Consider the following 24,851-nt stretch of genomic DNA (forward strand, 5'->3'; position numbering starts at 1 on the left):
ATATGCAGTTTTAGGTATTTTCGTTTTGTTTTATTTTTTATATTCCCAGATGCTTTTTGATTAGTTTTGATACTTATTATTAATCGTACTTGTTTATAATGTTGATTTTCTAAGTTTTCCCCCATTATACGCTTGTACTTATATGTTAGTCTGTGACAAATAAATTATTTTTCTTTCTTCTTTCATTCAAATTAACTAAGATCCACAGTGAAAATATTTTCTAATTTACCTTACATGGTTGCAGTTTTTATCGTTTACTGCAATCAAACAGTGAACCGCAGTGAATCCCATTAGATTTGCTTGCAAGCCACATTATTCTTCGTTCCAAGTCGCCTCCCTGATATAATTTATTGTGCAACGTACAAAGCTCTTTTGTTTTACCTTCCGTACGTATCCGAGATGGTAAATTCATTGGTGGTTAATCAAACGTCCAGTTGCTTTTAGATGTCTGAAGAATTCTATAGGTATTTTTATTACAATTAGTTTAGATCGTACAATCCAAATTATGACTAGTTCGCATAATTTAAACGTGGCTCAAAAAATACATTTCTGCAAGATGTTTTTACGCCTTTCTTGTTCTTCGGCATCGATACCAGTCACCATATCTATACGTAAAAAAATAACTTATTTGATTTTAGAAACAATATAAAAAAAAACGCTACTCAATCGGTGCATTCGTTTGAAATCTAAGCTATACAAACACACGGACACACACATACACTTTAAATTTATATACCCCTTTTTTTCTGTCGGGGGTAAAAAAAAGAAAAAAAAATTGTACAACCAGTAACGCTGGCCTTAATGTTGGCGAAATGGGCAATTCCTTATACCGCTATAAGTTGCAGTGAAGGAGTCATTACAATGCTTGAATGAAAACAAAACGCTTGTTTATTATTAGAAAAAGGAGTTAGTGGAAGCACTCGTTTTAATTATCAGTAAAGTGTTCCCTCTGGTTTCAGGACAAGACCATCACTCTCTGTCTAAGATGCTTACTTCCCTCGAGGACAATAAACAAACGCTTTCATTATGTTATTTTTAGTTTTATGTGATTAACCATTAAAGCATCGGAATGTTTGCCGGCAAACATGACAGCTACATGACATTTACGTGTGTCACGGGAATATAACCTTATATACTACATAATAAGGTTATTTTTCCGTGACACGCGTAATGTCATGTAGCTGTCATGTCTGCCGGCAAACATTCCGATGCTTTAATGGTAGGTAAAACAAATAGTTACTCTGTTTAAAGATGTCATCGGTTATTTTGTGAGGTTGAATAGAGGTAGGTATGAGATTGGATTTCCTTACGTGAACTGCTTGTAGTGAGATATTGATTTTATCTATTATTTGAAAGTACCCTGTAGTCAATAGGTTATTTTAGTGCATGTGAGAAAAAATACATAAATATGATAGTTTAATCAAAAACAATCAGATGATAGTAGTTTCAGTTCATAAAATTATAAAATATTTTTTTAAAATCAATTCAAGTTTTACCTTTTTTTTATCTGTTTTACAAATATGCGAAACAAGTGCCGCCATGACATGATTTCATCAAGGCAGTAAACTACTTGAAGTACCAATACGCGTTTAATATTTCTAATTTATCAAAATAGACAATTTTTTCGGACAATAAATTTGGATCTGTTCTTGCAAGTTTTAACCAAGTTTTCCTCATAGTTACTTACTATACTTGAATCCACAATTTTTTCGCCGTTTTTACACTAGTATTCTTACATTCGGGAACAGCACACCAATGATAAGGATAGTGGCTCATTTTAATTGTAATAATTTCCTCTTTCTGTAACAGCGTTGTTACTCGATGTTTACTGTCGAGATGACATCAGCAACGTGGCCTGTAGCCTTTTCGTTTATTTACGCGGTAAAATTTAAAATGGAAGATTTAAATGTATTTTAATAGCACTTATTGATTGAATATTTTTTTTTAAATTTCTAGTGGTATTTTATTACCTTAAGATTAATTTGAGATACTTTTCAAAAAAGAGTGTAATACCTTATTGCATATTACACACAAAAAACACATAAAAAACTCTCTGGTTATCATAAATGTTCATACAATAAAAAGATAAGATTAATAGATGGCGCTAAAATCAATTCGAAAATGATTCTTTATTTGAAATAATTTAGAACATAGTTCATCGATTCTTTCAATGAAATAAACAATAGGTTCCCAGGAGAATTACGGGGAAGCCACATTACTCCAAGAAGGCGGTCGCCCACGGCAAACCGTACGTTATTTCCAGATGAAAGGATTTAACGTCTGTTCATGAAGAGAAATTAGTTTCTAGAGATTCCTTTTTAAAAATAGAATTAAAGACAATGAGTTATTAAGCATTGAGTTCTTATTTTAGCTTTTAATTTATTTTCCTGCAAAGGTAGCAACCAGAATTGTTGTATTATTTTTTTAGATTTTTAACACGTATTATCGCCAAAGGTAACTTGTTTAAAATCCAAAGATAATGTAAAAGAATTAGAAGATAAAAAAATATGTTGGCATTCTTAAATAACTATTTGTCGCTTCAAAGAACCTCATAAGCACATATGGGGCAGCAGATTGGTGAATGGATTAATGGAGCGGCAAATTAACTTGTGAACTTCTTGGTTGGAAGTGATATACGTATGTATTTATAGGAGTCAACGATATAATCAAATCGCATGATAAGCACAAGATCCTAAACAATAGCTATGCTCTTTGACAATAGCATTCCAGAACTTAGCTGCATTATGTGCATTGATCTATATCTTGACCAGTGCCATGACTAGGGCGGTGATGGCGGGGTCCAGGGCACATACAATAGAGGGGTCCAAAAATTACCAGACTAAGACCAAGTTTTAGGTCATGCAAGAGCGCAGTTCTAGGAACTCACACCAGCTGCATAAAAGGGTAGTTATAGCATTACTCCTGACATGAGATATCTTTTACCTAATGCCTAGTATTTTTGGCGTTAATATAATTTTAGTACCGATACTTAACAATATGCATTCCTATCGGGTTGGCATATGCTTGATGGATAAAAACCATGAACTAAATATAGATAAAAAAACACATGCATTCCTGCTTGGTGGTAAAAGGAAAGAATATTTAAAAATAGGTGTGTATTTACGATTTTTTAATGAAATTTTAAATATAATTAGATTGGTTCTAATGATTTTTTTGTACAAAATTTTTATACTATGTCGTCGTAAGCGAATTCGTCGAATGCTAAAGCTGTGTTGGTCTGTGTATCCTCTCTATCTGGTTCCAGGGTCTGCAAAACAAAAGACGTGATTTATATGTGGTACAACTATGTTGCCTTTTTTATGTTGCCTTTTTTATTTTTGCCTTCAGTATAAATGTTACTTTGATTAATGTGATACCATTCCCCTATAGAAAATTAGCAGTAAGTAGTAAGTGACTTTGCTGTGAAACTGCAATCTGATATTGAGAGGAATTTCTGATTAATGTGGTACCATCCCCATATAGATAATTAGCAGTAAATAACTTTGCTGTGTAACTGCCGGTAGTTTCTGAAACCTATTGAGAGAAATTTCGGAAATCGCCTCAAAAACTAAAACATTTCCTAATCACCACTCTTTAAGTCTTCTGAATTCCAACACTACTAATAACACCAACATGGACGTAGTACACGCCAACCGCAATCATTATGCCGGCAACGTAACACATACAAAACGCATTAGAACGAGCTAGCCTCAATAATTCAAACACATGAATTATGAGCCGCACGAATTTCGCACCGTTCTTGTACCGCTGTCTCATATGAATGTAATGTGTAACCCAGTTTTAGAAGGTGTTTGCCTTACACTTTCAGAGTTCTCTCTGACTCGAGCTTTCTGCTCGTATTTACTGACCACCCGTCCTGAAACCTTTAGGGAAAAGGTGGTATGTCTCCTTATTGTCCTCGTGTACGAAAAATGTGTCCCCTAACACTTTGATCAATATTATAGACGAATGCATTGCTGCCTGTTTTTGGATATTAATATATATGGTGGAATTTAACGTGTTGATATATTTGAATTTTTGCTACTATACCTTTTTAAATGATTACTATAAGGTGATCTGTATCTTGATAATCTTATAAATAGAAATGCTTGTGAAATTGGATGATTGTTAGAAGTAAACGGAGTAACCTCGAACGGATTTGGATGAAATTTGGTACACGGATATCGATGGTTAGCGGGCATCGTATTTATACCACCATGGACCGCTATATAGTGAATTAGGAATGTTTATAGCGGAAAAGGGTTTTCAGGTGGCCGAAGCCGAGCAGCAACTAGTGCTAAAGACACCAATCGTAGTCGAGATGTTTTTATGAACATTATTTTCAGTTGAATTGGACATGACATTATCTAGCAAATATTTCTTCAACTGATCATAATAAAGACTGTCTTCAATGTATCTGATAGTTATGAGATATGGCATCTGATATGTCAATGAACTTGCAGAACCTACGTATTTAAAGTTCTAAGTGTTCCTAACTTTTATAGCCAGTTGTTAGGCGAGTTACTTGCTCAACAACGCACTTTACCAACTAGTAAGATCACTGACTTAACAAAATGTAGATATTACTTGGGAACCTCAGTCGGGAATAGCGAAGCTCCAAACCATAATTAGGTCATACGAAAACCTGTTGCAGCAAGCCGATTTCCTGAGAGGAAGTAATATTACCACGCTTGACCCGGTCTTTTCATGCCGTATATAAAATTATTTACCAATTTTCTATGATATTCGATTTTAAGATGGATTTTGTGTGAAATAGCGCAGCACCATCTTAAAATTGTTATTTAGAAGATTAACAATACAGCTCTGCAGGGAAGTAGAGGTGTTGTGGTATTGAGGTCACGGATTCGATTTCCAGGTCGGGAAGAGTGATATATCTGTTTAGTATCAGTCCAGAGTCTGGAATTTCCTGGGAAAAGACTAGAGACCCACGCTTTATTACATAAACCCAAACATATCTTACGACATAGACGTGATGTGACCTCTAAAAAGTAAAAAATACAAACACAATAACTAAGAACTTTATCCTTTTTTGGAAGTCTGTTAAAAAGGCGTGATTCTATGTATATGCGTATGTATAATATAGTTAGTTACTAGAGTCAGGTCTCTCATATGTGAGAGTCCGCCTGGATAGGTACCACCGCCTATTTCTGTCGCCAAGCAACAGTATGTAGTTAGTGTTGTGTTTCGCTTTGAAGGACATTATAGCCAGTGTAACTACTGGACATAATGAGACTTAACATCTCATGCCTCAGGATGGCAAGTATAGTGGAATACCAAACAATACTTTGTAAATTCAACGTGTTGGATGGTGTTTCTACTGTTTATGGGCGGTTGTATCGCTTACCATCAGGCGAACGGTAAGCTCGTCTCGTCATTCAGTAAGCAATAAAAAAAAGTCAATGCACATATACAAATAACAAAGTCAGCTTACAGTAACTCCTTTCCTGGCGACGGGACTCATAGTGTCGGCATATATTTTCCAGAACAGCGACACGTGCGTCCTGGTCAACCTTCGTTTCTTCAACGCACTGGACAAGCTCCACATCTCCTCAGATAGTTGTGTTACCAAACCTTTAATAACGTTATCTTTAAATACTGTATATAGGGCGAAGATTCAAGAAAAGAAAAGAAAGGAAAATATTCTGAGATGAAACAAATTATCTGCAATATAAGTGCAAAAGATTCTTTTACTATTCATCTTAAAGAAAATTATCTAAGTATAGTTTTTGTGGGAATGTAAGGGGCCATCCATAAATCATGTCACACTTTAAAAGGGGTTCGGGGAGACAAGGCGGCGAGGTCATTTTCATAACGTCACAAAGCAAAATCTTTAGTATATATAATCATTACGACTTCAAGATTAAATAATCTCAATAAAAATATGACATTGAAAGTTCTTACCTACAAGAACAGCGACGCGCAGTTTCCCGCGCAATTCATCCTGCAGTCGTTTCATATCGGAGTCCACTGGATAATTGCGCTGTAAATGCATATTCCAATTATCAAATGTGCTAACATTTTTCACATACCTTATCCGATTCATCAAGAGCTGCAGGATGCCCACATGTCCATGCTGAATATAGGCCTTTCACAAAGATTTCCAGATCGACTTATAGAAAGCGGCCCGCATCCAGGGAACTCCTGCGAACTTTATCCTATTCCAATATGGAATATACAAGACTATCAAGGTTGTTGCATATCTAGCTATTCAACGTTTCAATAAACGCTCCCAATATCTTTTCGATCCATCGCGACAATGGACCAATCAGAATATTTTCTTTTGACATTACAACTGACAAATTTTGATTGGCTTATTTCCTGGAGCGGGTGGAATATTAAGATCGGGATAGTTTATTGAAAAATGACAATGAATCGTTGAACGCTGATTAACAATTGGTAATCTAAGTACAAATCTTATGAGTAACTTATTAACAATTCAAGTTATTGCTTCATCATCTTCAGCCACAATATATTCCCTATCGAATGTAGGCCTCACTTCCTTTATGCTTAAAAAAATTGTTCTCACACGACTCCGAGCGGTAATTTATAAGTCCGTTTGTAATATTTTCCGTTTGCTCATACTGAAAGAGGTTGAAAGAAATGGGATCTCAAGTGGGCCTTTGTCCGCCATTTCTTTGTGTATCCACTCAACATAAATCTACGGCATTCATCGCACGTTGAATCCAGCAACTTTAAAATTTAATACCTGTTCCTTATTAGGGGCGCGGAAACATTTTTTTCGTAGATTTTATGAGGAAAAGTGTACTTTATTTGTTAAGTTCATTTGATAGACTTCTGTTAGGTGAGTTTCGTTCGTAGCCCGCGTTATAATTGGCGCTAGTAATGTATATCTCTATCACTAAACGTCATTGTGAATGCACTATTCTATTCCAGTTTGAAGGACATTGTAGCCAGTGTAAGTACTGGGGATTATGAGCTTTAACATCTTATCTCAGGATGATGAATGTAATGGAGCGTGATGGTCTTTGTAATTCAAAGTTCTGTATGATATTTCTACTGTTTATGGGCGGTCGTAATGCTTACCATCAGGCGAGCGGTAGGTCGTCTCGTCATTGAATTGTAATAAAAAATGGGATTTTGTGTAAGTGAGGAATTTGTGTATAATTATGCAGACAATGATCAAGTGTCACAATATAGTTTTTTATTTATACGTCCACTGCAAAGTGATCTTACTGCACCTGATGGTAAGTGGAGTGGATCCAATAGAACGTGGATTGACGAGAGATGATTATCTCTCGGCAGTCGACACAATTATGACGGCCTATTGGAATCGGATATACACAGGAACACGACACACTTACGTGGGCCACAATGGCGGATTTTGAATCTGTATGGTGGTCGCTTTTCCAGGGGATATAAAATATATCCTACCGCCAGCACAAAGCTATACAATATACATAATATGTTTGGCAATACAATTGCAAATATACATGTGCGTGTTAATGGTCGATGGTAGTCGCTTAACACCAATATTATCTGTTCTTTACCTATGTTTTGTTTATAAAATAAACATGATTATTAATAGTTTCACCCACAAACGAGGTTTATTTACTTGACGTGCTTGCAAGCCCTATCAGTCTAACACCGGTATTAAAACAGAAAACAATCAGTCCTCGCGAAAGGCAATTTAGCAATGAAACTATGCGCTCATCAATTAGACTGTTACAATGTAAACTGACATTGTATGTTCACTGCACACAAAATTTGGCTTACAAGCCAAATAAAATTGAACTTAGCACATTTGGAATTAAGCAGGATTTCGTTCGTTAAAACAGATTGCTATTAACATTTTATATAAATGATTTTGAACTCTAGACGTTGGACGGTTAAGGGGAAATTCGCTTGTTTGTAATACTTAGCGCTTGTTAGGAGCACTCGTCGTTGCTGCCAAAGTCTAAGCTAAGCGCTCGAGTACAATGTTTGGGAGAATTTATATGATACTTCCTATAGCATTATTATTACACAGAAAATAACAATGGCTTTGTTCGATCAGCTAATAGTTTTATGGATGTAACTATACTACCCTGTAAAGTTAATGTCTTGTTCTTTTGTCAATTGACCATGGTAACCAGCTCAGGGAGGCTAGCGTCCGCCATTTTGATTTTCATAATGTCACTATATAATTATCTAGGAACATCGCTTATTATAATTCGCTTAGGCTAGCCGTTAAAGTCATCGCTTTTTTATTAATACCAATACAAAAATTAATAAAAACTCAACGGATACTTATGCTTACCTTTATGAAATCTAAAAGAGTTCCTGTCTCCACTCCTTCCCGCCACATAGTCAGTCTTCTGAGACTTGCGTAAATAATCTCTGGAGTGATCTAAAACGCATACATATTTTTGTATTTTTCCATTACTCCAAATAGTAATGAAATATATAAAAGCCATGAGATCCGTGAGATTCATCTTAGAAAGTCTCTCGGCGAGCAAATTATTTGTATGAAACCTCATATCGATCTGCTGTTTTATAGCTGTGTCAAAAGACAAACATATCAAATTGAACAACTTTTGTGTGCGGTTCCGCCTGCCTAAATACCCTTGTCGGTATAAATTTAGGTCATAAGACATAGGGATGAATAAGTTTTCTACCATTGAAGAAGTTTCAAAATGTTCAATAAAATACATTGAAGGTTCTCATAGACAATATAATGACAAAATGGATACAACGTACCTCAATATATCTCTCGTCTTCCTTAGTCTCTTCAGACACAGGAGTCGAATTGGTGTTCACGAACAACGGAGACAGCATCACACTACGAGACCCAGTCTGTATGCATTCTGTAATAAAGTTTTAAAATAAGGGACTTCCAAATCCATCAATATAGTGGTCGATCATCTCTCGTGAATCCATATTCTATTTAGACGCCATCAACCATCAGGTGCGGTGAGGTCATTTTCCCATACATACATAACATCACGCATTTTATCCCCGAAGGGGTATGCAGAGGCGCAACTAGGGCACCCACTTTTCGCCAAGTATGTTCCGTCCCATGATGTGATAGGGGGCGAGCCTATCGCCATATCGGGCACAAATTCCAGACTCCGGGCTGATACTGAGCAGAAAAACCCAAATATCACTTTGCCCGACCCGGGATTCGAACCCAGGACCTCAGAGCGCTATTGTACCGGACGTGCAATACAACTACGCCACCGAGGCAGTCATTTTCCCAAACTTGATTAAAAAATAATTTTATAGTAAAGGGACTTTAAAAATTCATCACTAGTGTCTGATAGAAAGAGACGCATATTGGGAATATTATTTAGAAGCAGCCAAAAAAAAAAATGAAGTCCGTGGCATAATTAATCAGAAATAAAGATATTGGTACTAACATTGCTGCTCGCTTAACGTACCAAATTCTCAACGAACCTGACATTCTGTACTTATGAGATGGGTAAGGAGCACAATTTAGTGAAATATAAAGCTTTTTGAATAAATTTTCTGGCGGATTATTTACTATTCCTGGGTCTTGCATGCTATCAAGAGAAAAATTTGCTCGTCCCGTCATTTAATTATGAAAATAAATAAAAAATTGCAATACTCAGCAGTATGTATTTTTAGGAAAAAATTGAATACTGGGCAGTCAATATGAAGAAGAAAAATGTAGTAATTGGTTACGTTCTGCTTACAGCGCAGATAGACGGTCTTTATCACCAAAACTTAAGTGTCATTTTATTGCTGTCTTGCTAATTCACTTAACCCACTTCCAAAAAGGAGGTTATCAATTCGTGTATTTATATTATTTTCTTTAATGCTATATATAAAAACTGCCGAGTACTATACAACTGGTTTTTATATTTTAATTTTGTCACAAAACGTTCGGATTGAATTATATAAAAACCGTGATAAAACCCGAAAAATAGTTTAATTTAAATGTCCAACATTCACGTAACATAAGAAATCATTATGAGCACTGTACATATTTAGATTTTGAAATACTATATAGCCACATAGCGGCGATAGCCTAGTTGGGTCTGTAACGGACTGCCGAGACGAATGTCCGCAGGTTCAAAACCCAAGGGCTACTCTGAGTTTTCTAAAAAATTATGTGTGTATTCTTTGTGAATTATCGCTTGCTTTAACGGTGAAGGAAAACATCGTGAGGAAACCTGCATACCTGAGAAGTTCTCTATAGGAATCTTGAGGGTGTGTGAAGTCTACCAATCTGCTTTAGGCCAGCGTGGTGGACTAAGGTCTAATCCCTTTCAGTAGTAGAGGAGGCCCGTGCCCAGCAGTGGGACAGTATATAACACAGGTCTAATAATAACTATATAGTTATTCGGCTCTGCGCTTTTATCCGAATCGGTCAGCGGGGATGCTAAAATCACAAAATATAAGTACCGCCTCTAAAGCAGAGACTTCCAACTAGTTTATTTGAAACGTTCCTACATAAACCAGTGGATTTTATTTAAGCCCGTATGTTGGCTCTTAACTTTGTTAGTGGATTCTATGAGGTTTAATGTCGGTGTTCATTTGTATTTTTGAAGTTGTAATTAAAAGGCGTTATTGTTATATAACCGATTTATTTTATTTTGTAGGTTTTCACTCTTTATTTACCTAGAATTAGTAATTAGTTTCGTTATGGCTCAACCTCAAAATATGTTTCAGTTCTAAAAAATAGTTGAATGTATAAATCAATATTTTTAAAGACCTTTATTTACATTGTTTAATTGATACAACAATATAATATTATTTTTTACGTATAAAAATGTTTTTCGAAATACGATTCTGAATATCTATCAACGATATTTCTTCGTTCTGTAATCTTATTAGGAAGGTACTATCATACACCGTGGCGGACCGTGAGGTGGGCGGCCCTGGGCTAATTCTAGTTTGGGGGCCTAGCTAATCAATCCAATAATTGCCTCCTTGTCAAGAAACCATTTTCAATAACGATGTAGGTACACGATATAAAAAGAAAAAGGGCAGTAAAATACATTATCTATTTCTTTTGTCTTTCTTTATTTAATATGACACATGTAAACAATTATATATTGTTTACTATCTTTAATGGGGACTGGGGTCCTAACAAATCACGGGGCCCTAGACTACAACTGAAAAGCCATCATTTAGGTCCGCGACTGATATAACTATCTATGATATTCTTTTCTTCTATAATCTTATTAGAAAAGTGCTATACAAACTGCGCATGAGTAACTTCGTTAACTACCTTACTTGGACGAGAGAAGTCGCGAACTACAACTAAGTGCATTGCTTGTGACCGAACAAGTTTCAGGACAATAATCACTGCAGTTTATACGCGGTGTGCATCCGTACCAATTAGAACTTGCGACGTTGGTGGTATAAGAGTAATAAAGTTATTGTTATAGGTAATGTGTACGTAGTACAAATATAGGTTATATGGTTATAGGTTTATTTTTATATTTTTTCAAATATTCGTTGTCATAAATTACTACTGGCAAAGTGAATTTATACGATTAAAATAATATTAAATTAGATATAATAATCTGTTATTTGTTTTATTATATGACTAGGCGTCAGCCGCGAAAGGTGAAATTTTGAAAAGGCAAAAAACAAATATCTTGATTAAAATATAGCGACCAATGAAACAAAAAACAAAAACTAAAGCAAACGTAAATAAACCTTAAAGGAAGCGAGGAATCGGATTGTATGGACGCTCTGCCATTGCTAGGCGTTGCTGGTACCGCCCTGTGGAATGGAGGTGTTTGGAGAATTCCACCACGGTATCCCCTGCCTGTCGTAAGAGGCGACTAATAGGGGCCACGAAAGGGGGCGTCGGCGGACAGCAGGGGGCTGTCCGCCCTAGTGCATTTCTGTGCATCTTTGCACATTTGTTGGATAACCTCGGGTTGGATGGCAGTGCGTGTAGTTGGCCTCACGCTGCCGTAGACGCCGAGGGCGTCCTTCGGTGCGCGGGGGCTTCTGAGCCCCCCCTCCCCCCATAGGAGACGGGCTGCAAGGCGGCACCGCGCAGGGGCGGCTGCGGTCGCAGACTAGACACTTCAACGTCAGAGGAAGCCCGCAGACGTCCCTAATGCGCCGAAGAGGGCCACCGCGTTTTAGCTGGTAGGCCGTGCATAGGTTAAGTTGTATATAGGGTTAGGGACTCGGCCCGGCGGTCGCCCGAAGGTCACCATCAAATCCGGGCGGCTCAACGCCGGGCCGTAAGGCACGGTTACCCCAGCATAACCGCTCAGTCGCCCCCCACAAAGGCTGGGCGGTAGTAATAAGGGACTTTCTCTGGGAAACCAAAAAAAAAAGGCGTTGCTGGTAGCTTGGACACGCTCCAGGAAAATAAAAGGCACATTGGAAAACTTTGAATTTTCCTTTGCCACCGATTAAACACAATAATCGAATGCTATTGTTTTAAATAAGAATTCCCCATCGCCAATCCAAACATTAACACTGCCGATAAGTAATTATTTCGACTTTGTTGCTTTCTTTGCGCAGCTTTTCGTTTCTCGAAGTTTCCATAACGATTTAAAAGAAATTCGAATGTTTACCTAAGTAGCTTAAATGATTGCATAATATGAAGAGATTAATAAATATAAATTAATAAATACTTTATGTCAAGCGTGGGTCCATGGAGAAATAATCTATACTTATTTATTGGAAATCCAACTAAAATACATCTTAATAAATTACAAAATTACCTAAATAAATGGCCATTTACGGGTTTTCACGAGTACGTAACAGACGTACTTCGTAGTGTATCGCCATTCTGTCGACCTAATTCAAACTAACTTGTAAAGAAAGGAAGGCTCAACCACCGTCGCGCCGTAGTAATGCTTAATCTTATTGAAATCAAGTCAAAATATTACGTGATAGTAATTGATTGTGGTGAAGAGTTCTCTGGTTTCGTGGTTCGAGTATTAATCATTAATCTCATACTTTACACACAAAATTGATAATCAATATCTTGTGGAAATAGACCAAGTAGAATATTTGATCGCAACGTTATTATGTACTTTAATTGCTATAATTTGTGAATGGTAATAGCTATTGGAATTATTCAATATTGGCTGATATGGGTAAGGTATATCATAACAGCATTTTGTATTTGCGAACATTTATTATGTATTGCTCGCGGTTTCGCTCGTGTGAAAGAGTTTTCCGGCATAAAAGTCCTGCTATAAATTTTCCCGGGATGGCCCATGCCCTATAAACTTTATCCATACCAAATAATACATAATGAAATCCGTTGGATATTTTTTGAGTTAAAACGCGTTTAGACAGGCAAACAGATGCGGCAGGGGACTTTGATTCACAATATATATTTTTTTAGAAATTTTTAAGAGGAACAACTCCGTTGTCCATGATTTTTGCGTAACTTAACCAATTTCGCAATGCACGGAAAGGAAACTCTCAAAAGGACCAAATTTTCCCTGTTTTTGATACACTTTTGATTGATGCTCCGCTCCTGATGGTCATACCGTGATGTTATAGTGCCCGAAGCCTTTGAGAAATAGGGTATCCAACACTTAAAACATTTTTCCAATTCGTACCAGTAGTTCTTGAGATAAGCGCGATCAAACAAATAAATTAAGTCTTTACCTTCATACATATTATGAAGCTGAAGAGCATATTATAGAAAGAAGTAGAGATTAAAATATTAAATATCATATTATACTTTTTATGTAACATCAAAGACTAGAGCACTTTTGGATTTGATAATATCCGTAGAACCAAAATGATATTATGTATAAACTATGTAACCCTTACTGTTTTACAACTTTTTTTGCATACAAATAACACACTTTTGAAACGTCATAAATTATAAGTAACCTGAAGGCAGCGTCCTCTTTCTCTTTTTTCCAAGCTTTTTATTTTTCCTGATCCTCTTGAACCGTACTCTTTTAGTCTTTTGACAGTATCTGAAAAAGAATTCAATCTAACCAAATAGAAAATGAAATTTAAGAAATATTTGGTTTAACCATATTTAAATGAAAGCGTAAAACAAATTACGTTCCAGATCTTAATTAACACCAATTAAATATTTAAGGGGCCGTTAAAATTCAAAAACCCTCGATCTAAGTTTCATAAATAAAACAAAATCTCGACGTAAACCTTTAATATAATTTGTTGCACTACAAAATTTCTACCTTTTAAGGCAGCAACGATGTCCACAATATTGACAGGTGGGGCTCCTGGCCCTGCGTGTGCTCCCGGGGGATAGCCTTGTGAAGATAGTCGATACTGACAACTCTCTCCGTCTGTCCATCCTGGGCTTTCTTTTCGGTGGTCTTCGAACCACCTGCCTCCGGACTTCGGACCGCTTTCTCTTCTCGATTCTACCTCGACGCCGCCTGTCGCCACGGATCTTCTTTCGTCTGTCCTTCATCTTAGATTCTCTCTTGGTTATTGGTTTAGGACCATCCGTTCTACCGTCAGCCATATCCAGTCTACTCTTCACGGAGTAGCTGCCGGCTGAAGACCAGGTATCGCTGTTCGAGCTTCGTTCGTCATTACCTTTTTTGTCAAGTTCGTGGCCTGAGGTTCCTTTTTGGCAGTCCTTCTTACTTGTGGTTGGTTCGGGCTCATTAGCATTGTCTTCGTCCATAGCAAGCTTTTTCCAGAGGTAACTGATAATTTTGAGTCGCTACTTACAAAATATTACATAAAATATAAACAATTGGAAAAAATCCCGAAATTTATTGATCTATCAAAATTGAATAAATGTACGATTTTGTTTTTCTTTGTGTCTTCTGTCAAGTGTGGTAAATATTAAAAAGTTGACATCAAAAAGGTTATAGATAATATTCTTAAGTGTTACGCTGTCTTAATATGCAGAGATAATTACTATTTTCAAGTGATATTATAAATAAAGTAATTCTTATGAAATACTAATTTATAATCAAGATGTCGAATTTCTATATAACTTATTTGAACGGGTTATCAGATTAACTGATTTTAACGTGTCTTTGTCTTTCATCCGAATCCTCTTTCACCTACCCATACCCTAGTCATTATGGGGTCATCAAGACGCTTTCCAAACATATTACATAAGACCTTAGTTCTAAAGACAATTTTATTGAACAGATGCTGGTGCGGGCTCAGCCGGACGGCTCATGGGGCCAACATCGCGACAGCGACGCCGGGCGAGGCGTGGGTGCCGGCGCGACACACGCAGCCCGCGCCCACCGACGCGTACGGCACGGTCGAGTTCCAGGGAGGGCCACATCCTACTAAAGCTCAGGTGAGTTAGTCAAGCTAAGTTGATCGATTTTTGTGTATCGGACCATAATCAACACCGGGGGCAATCTGTGAATGGGATACTTGGATGGGATACTGTAATCCCCTGATTTAGCGACTGCAGGGACCTGAAGTAGAATTGGGAGGGAATATCTGGGGTAGGACGAGTGGAGGAAGAAGAAGGAACTCTCTTAGGATTTGAAGACGGGAGAAAGCCAGGAAATGTTCGCGATCCCTCCTAGGCCTCAACGTGAATTGGCAACCATAAGGTCATCATTTCAGCTAGGAATCATCCACTGCTGGACATAGGCCTCCCCCATTGAGCGCCAAAGAAACCGATTCTGGGCCGCCCTCATCCAACGGACTCCGGCGACCCTCACCAGGTCTTCGGTCCATCTCGTAGGGGCCGGCCTACGCTGTGTCTTCCGGTTCATGGTCGCCACTCCAGAACTTTTCCGCCCCAATGGCCATGAGGTATACACACTTAACTGTGTACCTAGGACCGTGACAAATGTGCCCCCGTGCATGGACGTGCATTGGGTATGGAGACCGAGCACACAGCAATTGCCTCGTAGGGGAAACTGATCGATTAGGTAAAGAAATGCATGTTTATATCGTCGTTTATAAGGAATTGGGATGGTAAGTCGGGCACTGAGCAGATAGGTTCGTAAGTTTTTTTGTTACTTTTAACGTCAACAGTAAACTTTTATGTCATTATGGAGTCCTGCCTCTAACTCCGGGTATAATCAATTATTATACATTAATTCAATAAATGTAAATAATTTGAAGCACACTAAATGTCTTATAGATTTAATTTGGTGGACGATCGACTGATGTTTTGAGATTTAATGTGTGACTGTGTACAAAAAAAGTGTGTTAAGTATTAAATTTAACTGATAGCAAAATACCACTTTGCCTCCTTCAAAGAATATTAAACAGTTTTTATAAGCATTTATTAAATTTAAACGAATGTTAAGACATTAAAATAAAACTATTTACGGATTTTATCGTGGTTCTCTATATCTAATTTTATTAATTCGGAACCCAAAAGACCGGTTGCCAGACTTCAAGATATTGTAAGCTCATTTTGCGTGAATGGAATCGGACCGTCAATAGTTAAAAATGTAAGATATAGGTAGATATTGTAACTTTCACTTGCAGACCAATACTACAGTCCGCCCCGTGACCATGAAGGCTGCAAAGTCTTCGAAACGTCTGGAGAAAATAATACTAAAGATATTCGCGATGAAATCTGTAAATAGTTTTATTTCAAAGTTTATTTAAGGTTGCTTAAGAAAACTGTTTAACTAAAGCAAGAGAGAAAAGGTTCTTCCACTTTGTAATAACCATGTAATGAGATTAAAGTTGGAGATAAGAAAACACGCTATTAAGAACAGCTCGGCGCGATGCACTCCGCTGACACGTTTCGACTTGATTGGACTCCTCATTCAAATAACGGGTAGGGAAAATCGTTGTTATGTAGAAAGTCATAAACCTGCTTTATTTTCTAGATGTTTAGTAAAAATCTAATTGGATTGGAGTTTCTTGCCCGTTCTTCTCTGGTGAAAACTGCTTTCCGAACTGGTGGTAGAGTTAATATTGACGGAATCTAAATAATGTATAACATTTTACAGATTCAAATAAATCATTTCATTTCATTATATAAGTATTGGTGGACACCAGTGGCGAAAGGTAAAGTTTTTCAAAATGTCACCCGGGTATTAAAATTGCCTTAGTTAACATATCGCGCCCAATTATCGAAACAAATACTAAGAGAAACGTAAATAAACCTAAAAGTGAAGCCGGTAGGAATTGGTTTGTATGGACGCTTCGCCATTGGACACATTGAACTCATAAATGATGTAGGTAAGGTCAGGGAGTATTCCGTCTACGGAGGCAAATCCCCTTTTTTTTTTAATATGGGCGTTCTAATCAAAAGACAGCTTTAATGACAGTATAGGTAAATACGAGATATTTTGACTATCTATATACCTGGTTAGGTCCGTCTGAAAATCTTTGGGAGAGGCTTATGTCCAGCAATGGACTTATGTGACTGATGATGATGTCCTATCAAAGTTTTTCTACGATTAGAACACCCGAAATTGCAATAAGACGAATATGCCAACGTAGAAGAAATAGGGCCCCTGACCTTATCTAAAATATTTAGATTCTAATAATTATGTCCTTAACCTTTATATGTAGGAGTTATGACTGTCAAATAAAGTATATTTATTTTCATATTAATATCTATATTTTACAAACAATCACTTACTACGAAACAAGAATACTGTATAGCGAATGTTAGTGTAGGCATCGAAATATATGCTTACAAGGAATTTGTACCAACTAATTACTTATTCCCGAAATCAATATTGTATAATTAAACATAATATTCTCGTATACACATTTACCAGAGTGAAAGAACACCGACATGAGATAAAAATCATAATAATGTAGCAAGGGGCCGTATTATCGCTTTAAGCAATTTCTGATAAACAATGGTCAGAACATTAATTAATTTCGACTCGTTAGTGCACAAAAAGAAAATATCAATAACACGATATGCTAGGAAAGGTATTTAAACATACAATATACACTATATAAACAAATACATACATATATACAAACATTTAAAGAAAGATACTGTATTATAATTAATAACATATTGAAATAAAAAGTATTTAACGGTTTTTGTCGCGGTTTTTTATATTGTTATTTTCTCCCCACGTTTCGAAAAGTTGTATATTTGAAAAATGTAGGTAGATATTGTAACTTTGACTTTACGGATGAACAACACCTCAGTCCCTCCCGTGACCATGAAGGCTGCAAAGTCTTCGAAACGTCGGGAGAAAATAATAATATAAAAAACCGCGATAAAATCCGTTAAATAGTTTTTATTTCAATGTCTAACATTCGCGTAAACATAAGAAATCATTATAATAACATATTGTATATTGTACTCCCTTGGTGCCGTAGTTGTACTGCATGAACGGTACGACAACGCTCTGAGGTCCTGGGTTCGAGTCCCGGGTCGGGCAAAGTGATATTTGGGTTTTTCTGCTCAATAACAGCCCGGAGTCCGAAATTTGTGCCCGATATGGCTATAGGCTCGCCTCCTATCACATAATGATACGGGACACACTTGGCGCAAAATGGGTGCCTTGGTTGCGCCTCTGCATACCTTTTCGGGGATAAATGCGTGATGCGTGTGTTATATTAAAAATAAAATAAAAATTTAGATTCCTGTGGGGTGACTATTGGTTTGGATGATATTAATCGTCATTTCTCTTCATCTACCCTGACTGATCACCAAACCAAGCGTCGCACCATTGGTTTCTTAGACGGTCTCCCTAGGCCTAATATCAACCATTTTCAGTTTTCTCCAGTTTCGATGGGTGACATCAAAAAGGTAATCCTTTCCATTAAATCCAATGCGACTGGCTGCGATAAAATCAGTCGTCGTATGATAATCCCTATCCTGGATCACCTACTCCCAGCCATTTCGGACATTATTAATGGCTCCCTTTCCTCTGGCATATTCCCATCTCTGTGGCGGAAAGCCATTGTGATTCCTCTTCCGAAAATTCCTAACCCTTCCCATGCGAAAGATTTCCGTCCTATATCCATTCTTCCTTTCCTCTCCAAAGTGCTTGAGGCTTGTGCACATAAACAATTGTCTGAGTTTGTGCACCTGAACAACCTATTGTGCCCACTGCAATCCGGTTTCAGACATGGTCACAGCACTACAACTGCGCTACTCAAAGTGACTGGCGATATTAGGGCGGGCATGGAGGACACCAAGGTCACTGTATTGGCCTTGGTTGACTTCTCGAACGCCTTTGGTACCGTCAGCCACGACATCCTTCTAGCCATCCTCTCCCACCTCATGATCTCTCCTTCGGCTCTGGATTGGTTCTCGTCTTATCTTCAGGAACGCCAGCAGTTGGTGCGACTTGGCGATTCCTCGTCCAGTTGGTGCCATATAAACTCTGGAGTCCCTCAAGGCGGCATACTCTCCCCATTGTTGTTTTCAATATTTATCAATCTCTTAACTCAAGAACTTCAGTGTGCGTACCACCTGTATGCCGATGACTTGCAAATATATTCTCAGGATGGAGTCGATAGCGTATCCGTGGCCGTTGACAGGGTGAACAGGGACTTAATTAAGATTAAAACCTGGTCCGACAATTTCGGTTTATCCGTGAACCCTGTGAAATGTCAGGCCATTATTGTAGGTAGTTCCAGGATGATCAGCAAGGTGGATAATACGATCATTCCACCCGTTAGATTCAACGATACAATCATTCCTTGGAGCTCTAGTGTACGAGATCTCGGTCTGCATATCGATTCTACCCTGAGCTGGAGGCCCCAGGTAACGTCAGTCTGTCAGAGAGTCACCGGTACCCTTCGTGCTCTTTACCGTCTGAAGAACTTTCTCCCGCCCAAGACCAAGACTCTGCTAGTGCAATCCTTAATCCTTCCTATAATCGACTATGGTGATGTGTGCTATTTTGATCTGAATGCAGACTTACTCAACAAACTAGACCGACTTCTAAATAACTGCATTCGATTTGTGTTTAACCTCCGTAAATATGATCACATTTCTTCCTATCGTCTACAACTTAAATGGCTGCCTATACGTCAGCGGCGTTCGTTGCGAGCACTAACGACTTTATTCTCTTTTCTTAACTCCCCTACTCCTCCCTACTTACTTATCTTCAAATTTCCAATACCTCTGTAATAGTCACGATAGGAACCTTCGCTCAGCTAACAATCTTCTCCTTAAATGCCCACGTCATAGCTCTGACTTTACTCACTGTTCTTTCGCTGTCCAATCTATTCTTCTATGGAATTCACTCCCAACCGAAATCAGATCGTCGACCACTCGGTTTGCCTTCAAAAAAGAGTTCAACAGTTACTGCTGAATGAAGCGGAATAGTCACCACCTTAACTTATAATATTATGTATATATGTATATATTCTTATGTATATATGTATATTTATACGTATATGTTTATATAATTATAATATGTATTTTATGTATTTTGATAGTTACAATGTTACTTATATTGTATTTATAGTTATTATAGGTATTTTATATATACCTTCTTTTTCAATGTCGTATTATCGTGATGCACCTACCTTGATTATCTCTGCACCACCCTAAGGTTGACTGGTAGAGAATGCCTATGGCATTAAGTCCGCCTGTATACATTTGTATATTAAGTGCAATAAATAAATAAATAAATAAATATATTGTAACTCTGTATAACAAACTACAATGACGTATTACTTGCATTAAATATCAATATATTTTTGTCCAACAGTATGTCCGTCTATCTCACGACACGCGTCCAGAGCTCATAGTACAACTGCTGACGAGGGAATGGGCGCTGGACAGACCGAAACTCCTGATCACCATCCAGGGAGGCAAGGCTAACTTCGACCTGCAGCCTAAGTTGAAGAAGGTGCTCAGAAAAGGCCTGTTGAAGGCTGCGAAGACTACTGGAGCTTGGATCTTCACGGGAGGAACTAATACTGGTAATTGCGACTTTAGATGATTCTTATTATATTTAAATATCATAAGAATTCACTTTTAATATTTTATTATCTAGAAGTCAAATGAACGTACTTTATCGAAGCCTTGGTTGCATTAAATTCATAATAAATATTCAACTTAATATTAATTTGAAGAAAATATCCAAGATTGCTAATTCTTTAAAACCTTAAGACAAAGATATATTAAACCTTTTGTCATCATTAATTAAGTCCATTTTCTTGAGATCTGAACGGAGAATTAAGTCTTTTCAAGCATAAATATTATTCTAATTAAAAGCAATCTCGTCGCATTTTTATCCTATTCTCCGTGAATTTCATGAAATGTAATTTGAATCAAAGTGAAACTTTACTGCAAAGGTAATGGAGAATTCATAAACATTATTACTTCATAAGAGTTTCGTAAAAATCTTTCTCCGTTAGATTTTACTTTAAACATTTTATTATCTGTTTATAACCCTAACATAAACATGTCTAGGTTTATTTGATACGAGACGTTATGTACGACGTAGACAGACATTATGACACTACATTTCGAAAGAATATTCATTTATAATGATTTTTTTTGTATCAAGATAAATGGAAGGTCTTCTAGAAACTACTGATCATTTGTCTCTACGTATTTTCATCAGATTAATTGATTACTAAGCCTCTTTTTGCCTGGTCTGATATCTCCATTCCTTGAGAATATAAGTATTTCATCCGTATTTACATTCATATTATGTTCGTGTAAAACAATGGAAACTCGTACTAGAGGAAAAATTTCCAACGTATTGTTTTAATTTCATCTGTGTTCGAGAAAGTTGACTAAATAAAAAGGGTCGTTGGAGAATAAAGGCACTAACACAATTCAAAAGTGAAAGTCTCATAACGAAGTTAGTTGCGACATTGACATGCACTTAAGGTTTTAACTAGGCAACATTTGACGCTCAACAATCAGAAAAGTTGCAGTGCGTAAAATGCTTCATTTAGGCGGCCATATGCATTCGAATAATTGAAGCCGTGATTTTAATATAGTGCTATAACTGATTTTGAATAATTAGTATATTTTTAAAGTTTCCTCCGAATCGCTTTTTACATAATGCTCCCGGTATAAAATTATCACGAGGAATGAAATAAATACAATCATTAACTAGAAAGCCTTGCGTTTTATTGCGCAATGTGCCTCGCAAGATTTACTTTGAGTTTATATTTCTGTCAATCAGAATTGCTTGTCATTGTTCTGAGGTCAGAAGTTTACCGAAAAAATCTAGATTTTATTCTGAAGATAATATTAGAACTACATACATGCTTTGAGTATTATAAGAGAGGCTTTTATTCAACCAAGTTACCTACTGCATATTTAAAGACAACAGCACTGAAGAAGTAAACATCAGTCGTGCGTCGGAGCTGACCCACACGTTTTTTTATGTTTTCATTTGTTTTATTACGCTGGCCAAAGATTTACACATTATTACATTGTATTATAGATTAACATTGTGTTAATCTAAACGTGATAAACTATTATATAAACACAGTTTGAATACATTATTCATAAGCAAATGTGATTCGATTGAGTCTTGATTCAAGATTATGGATTTAACTGACGTCGAATCTACTGATTAAATTCCTCACATCGCCCTGTAGTGTTTACTATTGGAGTTCCTTATTACCTTCCACTATTCCCAAAATCCTTTTTTTATACGTGCACGCCAAAGTGAATCCACTGCGCCTGATGGTAAGTGGAGTGGGGTCCAATAGAACGGCGCCGATAGATGATTACCCTTCGGCTGTCGACACAATTATGCCGGCCTATTGGAAGTTGAAACCGAATACATAAAATTTCCTTTCACGTTGGCAGCACATCCATGTAATTTTGACCCGCTTGCTGGGTAGCTGTTTTGAAATAAAATATACTTATTCTGGCAATGTTCCGCCCTGCTCTGTAATATACATAATATTATGAAATCTCAAATGTTGCCAAGCAGACCAGGCTTCATTAAATTCACAATACATTTCTAGTTACAATAGAGCATTTTGTCTCTCAGGGTCGCTGTTAGCGGCTTACGACTGTAGTCAATGGACTAGAATACAGTGTGAGAGGGTTGATATAAACAGCGTTAATTTTATCTCTTTCTGGCCAAATTGGGTAGTATATTTGAGTATCACAAAGTTTTGCGAAAGTAATGTCATAAGTGAATGGCTGCCTGTTTGATGAATGTGGATAAAATTTGATTATTTTCCATAGAATGTTTTTATTTTAGAGGTGTAAAATTGATGATTTTAAGTCAAGTAATATAACTCTTGAGTTGATGCATATTTTAATTATTTAAGAGCAATTTATATTTTTTGCTCGCACTTCTCATATGCAAAGGAGCACTTGTGATATTGTTATCTTTTATCATTCCTTCCTTATGCTAAATATTAATTTTATAACTCCGTGTGCGGAATACGTGTATTTTCTTTTATATGGCTCCAAATTGGTGTTTGTCATCGATATAATATACGTACTACGTACTAGATCTGGCGTTCCAAACACTCACTGTGTTCAATTGAAGTGTACTGCAATTCGGCATTGGTTGCCATTTTACTTATACTGTATTTAAAGCGCTTTAGCACTGCATGTTTAAAAAGTAGACGACGTTTGATGTTTAAGCACTGCAGCGAACTTTAGTTGTAACTCCAGATTTTGAACAATTATTTCATATGGACGTTCGAGTCTACAGAATATACGTTAATGGTGTTTGATCTTTTTCGTCTTTCTACAGTACACTAACATTTACTTCTCTATCCAGGTGTGACTCGGCAAGTGGGTGACGCGTTGCAGTTGGAGCGGTCGCAGCGCGCCGGCCGGGTAGTCAGCATCGGTATCGCGCCTTGGGGCATCGTGGAGGGCGCCAATGAGCTCATTGGCAAAGGACGCGACGTACCTTACCACGCTATAGCTTCTCCCAGGTAATTTGTAGTAAGGTTTTTAAAAGTAAAAAGACTGCCTTGGTGGCGCAGTTGTACTGCAGGCGCGGTACGACATCGCTCTGAGGCCCTGGGTTCGAATCCCGGGTCGGGCTAAGTGATATTTGGGTTTTTCTGCTCAGTATCACCCCGGAGTCTGGAATTTGTGCCGGATATGGCGATAGGCTCGCACCCTATCACATCATGGGACCGTACACACTTGACGAAAAGTGGGTGCCCTAGATGCGCTTCTGCATACCCCTTCGGGGATAAATGTTTTTAAAAGTCAATACTCGTGGTCGTCCTGTGTAAATCTTTCCGGGATCAAAGTTTCTAGCGATTTTTTCTTGATAAAAACGATGTGCCGCGTACTGTATGAAAATTTACATCCAAATCCGTTCTGAAGTTGCTGTGTTTACTTTAATAAAAACCTTTACAGACTTTCGCTTTTATATTACCTATATTAGATTCTTTGTATAAACAGGTTTAAAATCACTATCGCCCATATTATAAAGTCAAATAGAGTACATTTTCATTTATCCCCGCCGTAATAGTTTTAAATATCCTTTTACTTCTAGCTCTAAATGTCTGTTATTGCCTGTATAATTGTAAAAGTAACTTTTATTTCTTATAATAATTATAACAGGTTCATAGTGCAACTATATTCGCGTATATTTTTAAACACGGCACGATAAAGTGACCTCATTGTACCTGATAGTAAGTAGAGTGGGGTCCAATAGAATGTCGACTCACGAGAGATGATTACGCCTTGACAGTACACAATTATGCCAGCCTGTCGGGTATACACAGTCTGATCCCGGAATGCAACACACTTAATTGGGCCACTATAAGTTTTAACACCATGTGTACGGTGGTCGAAATCCGGACGGATTTAAAATATATCCTACCACCACTGGATGTTATATAAACTAAAAAATATTATATCAATACCTAGAAATTTAAGAGAAGGCATACATTCAGCAAAAGACTTCCGAGGGCTGAAGAAGAATATATTAAAATGTGCACCTTTCTTAATTTACTAATATTATAAATAAAAGTTTGTCCAGATGTTTTTCGAAATTGCTGTATATCTTACCAGCGAAACATCAAAAAATATTTTTATTTTAATAAAACAAAAAGACCTA

The 24,851-nt window shown here is 37.2% G+C and overlaps 2 protein-coding genes across 9 annotated transcripts in view; one reads left to right on the top strand and one right to left on the bottom strand.

Moving 5' to 3' along the window:
* Positions 1-24,851, top strand: part of LOC115447351 (transient receptor potential cation channel trpm) — a 266,806-nt gene that overhangs the window by 173,577 nt on the left and 68,378 nt on the right. For all 8 annotated transcript variants that reach the window (XM_037439440.1, XM_037439437.1, XM_037439436.1 and 5 more), the window contains 3 exons: positions 15,067-15,223; positions 20,547-20,760; positions 23,550-23,709. In XM_037439440.1, coding sequence (XP_037295337.1) covers positions 15,067-15,223; positions 20,547-20,760; positions 23,550-23,709 — 531 coding nt within the window. The remainder of the gene's footprint in view (positions 1-15,066; positions 15,224-20,546; positions 20,761-23,549; positions 23,710-24,851) is intronic.
* Positions 3,096-14,787, bottom strand: LOC115450902. Its single transcript, XM_030179054.2, has 7 exons — positions 14,130-14,787; positions 13,813-13,901; positions 8,719-8,825; positions 8,279-8,368; positions 5,923-6,001; positions 5,453-5,592; positions 3,096-3,268 (listed from the first exon to the last, which is right to left on the bottom strand). The coding sequence occupies exons 1-7, from the start codon at positions 14,585-14,587 to the stop codon at positions 3,188-3,190; spliced, it is 1,044 nt and encodes a 347-aa protein (XP_030034914.2). The 5' UTR covers positions 14,588-14,787; the 3' UTR covers positions 3,096-3,187.

The sequence above is a fragment of the Manduca sexta genome, chromosome 16 (genome assembly GCF_014839805.1).
Source record: "Manduca sexta isolate Smith_Timp_Sample1 chromosome 16, JHU_Msex_v1.0, whole genome shotgun sequence".
NCBI lineage: Eukaryota > Metazoa > Arthropoda > Insecta > Lepidoptera > Sphingidae > Manduca > Manduca sexta.

Coding starts and splice junctions, on each gene's coding strand:
- LOC115450902 (XM_030179054.2), bottom strand. CDS start 14,587: ATGGACGAAGACAATGCTAATGAGCCCGAACCAACCACAAGTAAGAAG. Junction 8,369..8,718: donor AAGACGAGAGATATATTGAG/GTACGTTGTATC, acceptor TATGCGTTTTAG/ATCACTCCAGAGATTATTTA. Junction 5,593..5,922: donor GCGCGTCGCTGTTCTTGTAG/GTAAGAACTTTC, acceptor ACGTTATTAAAG/GTTTGGTAACACAACTATCT.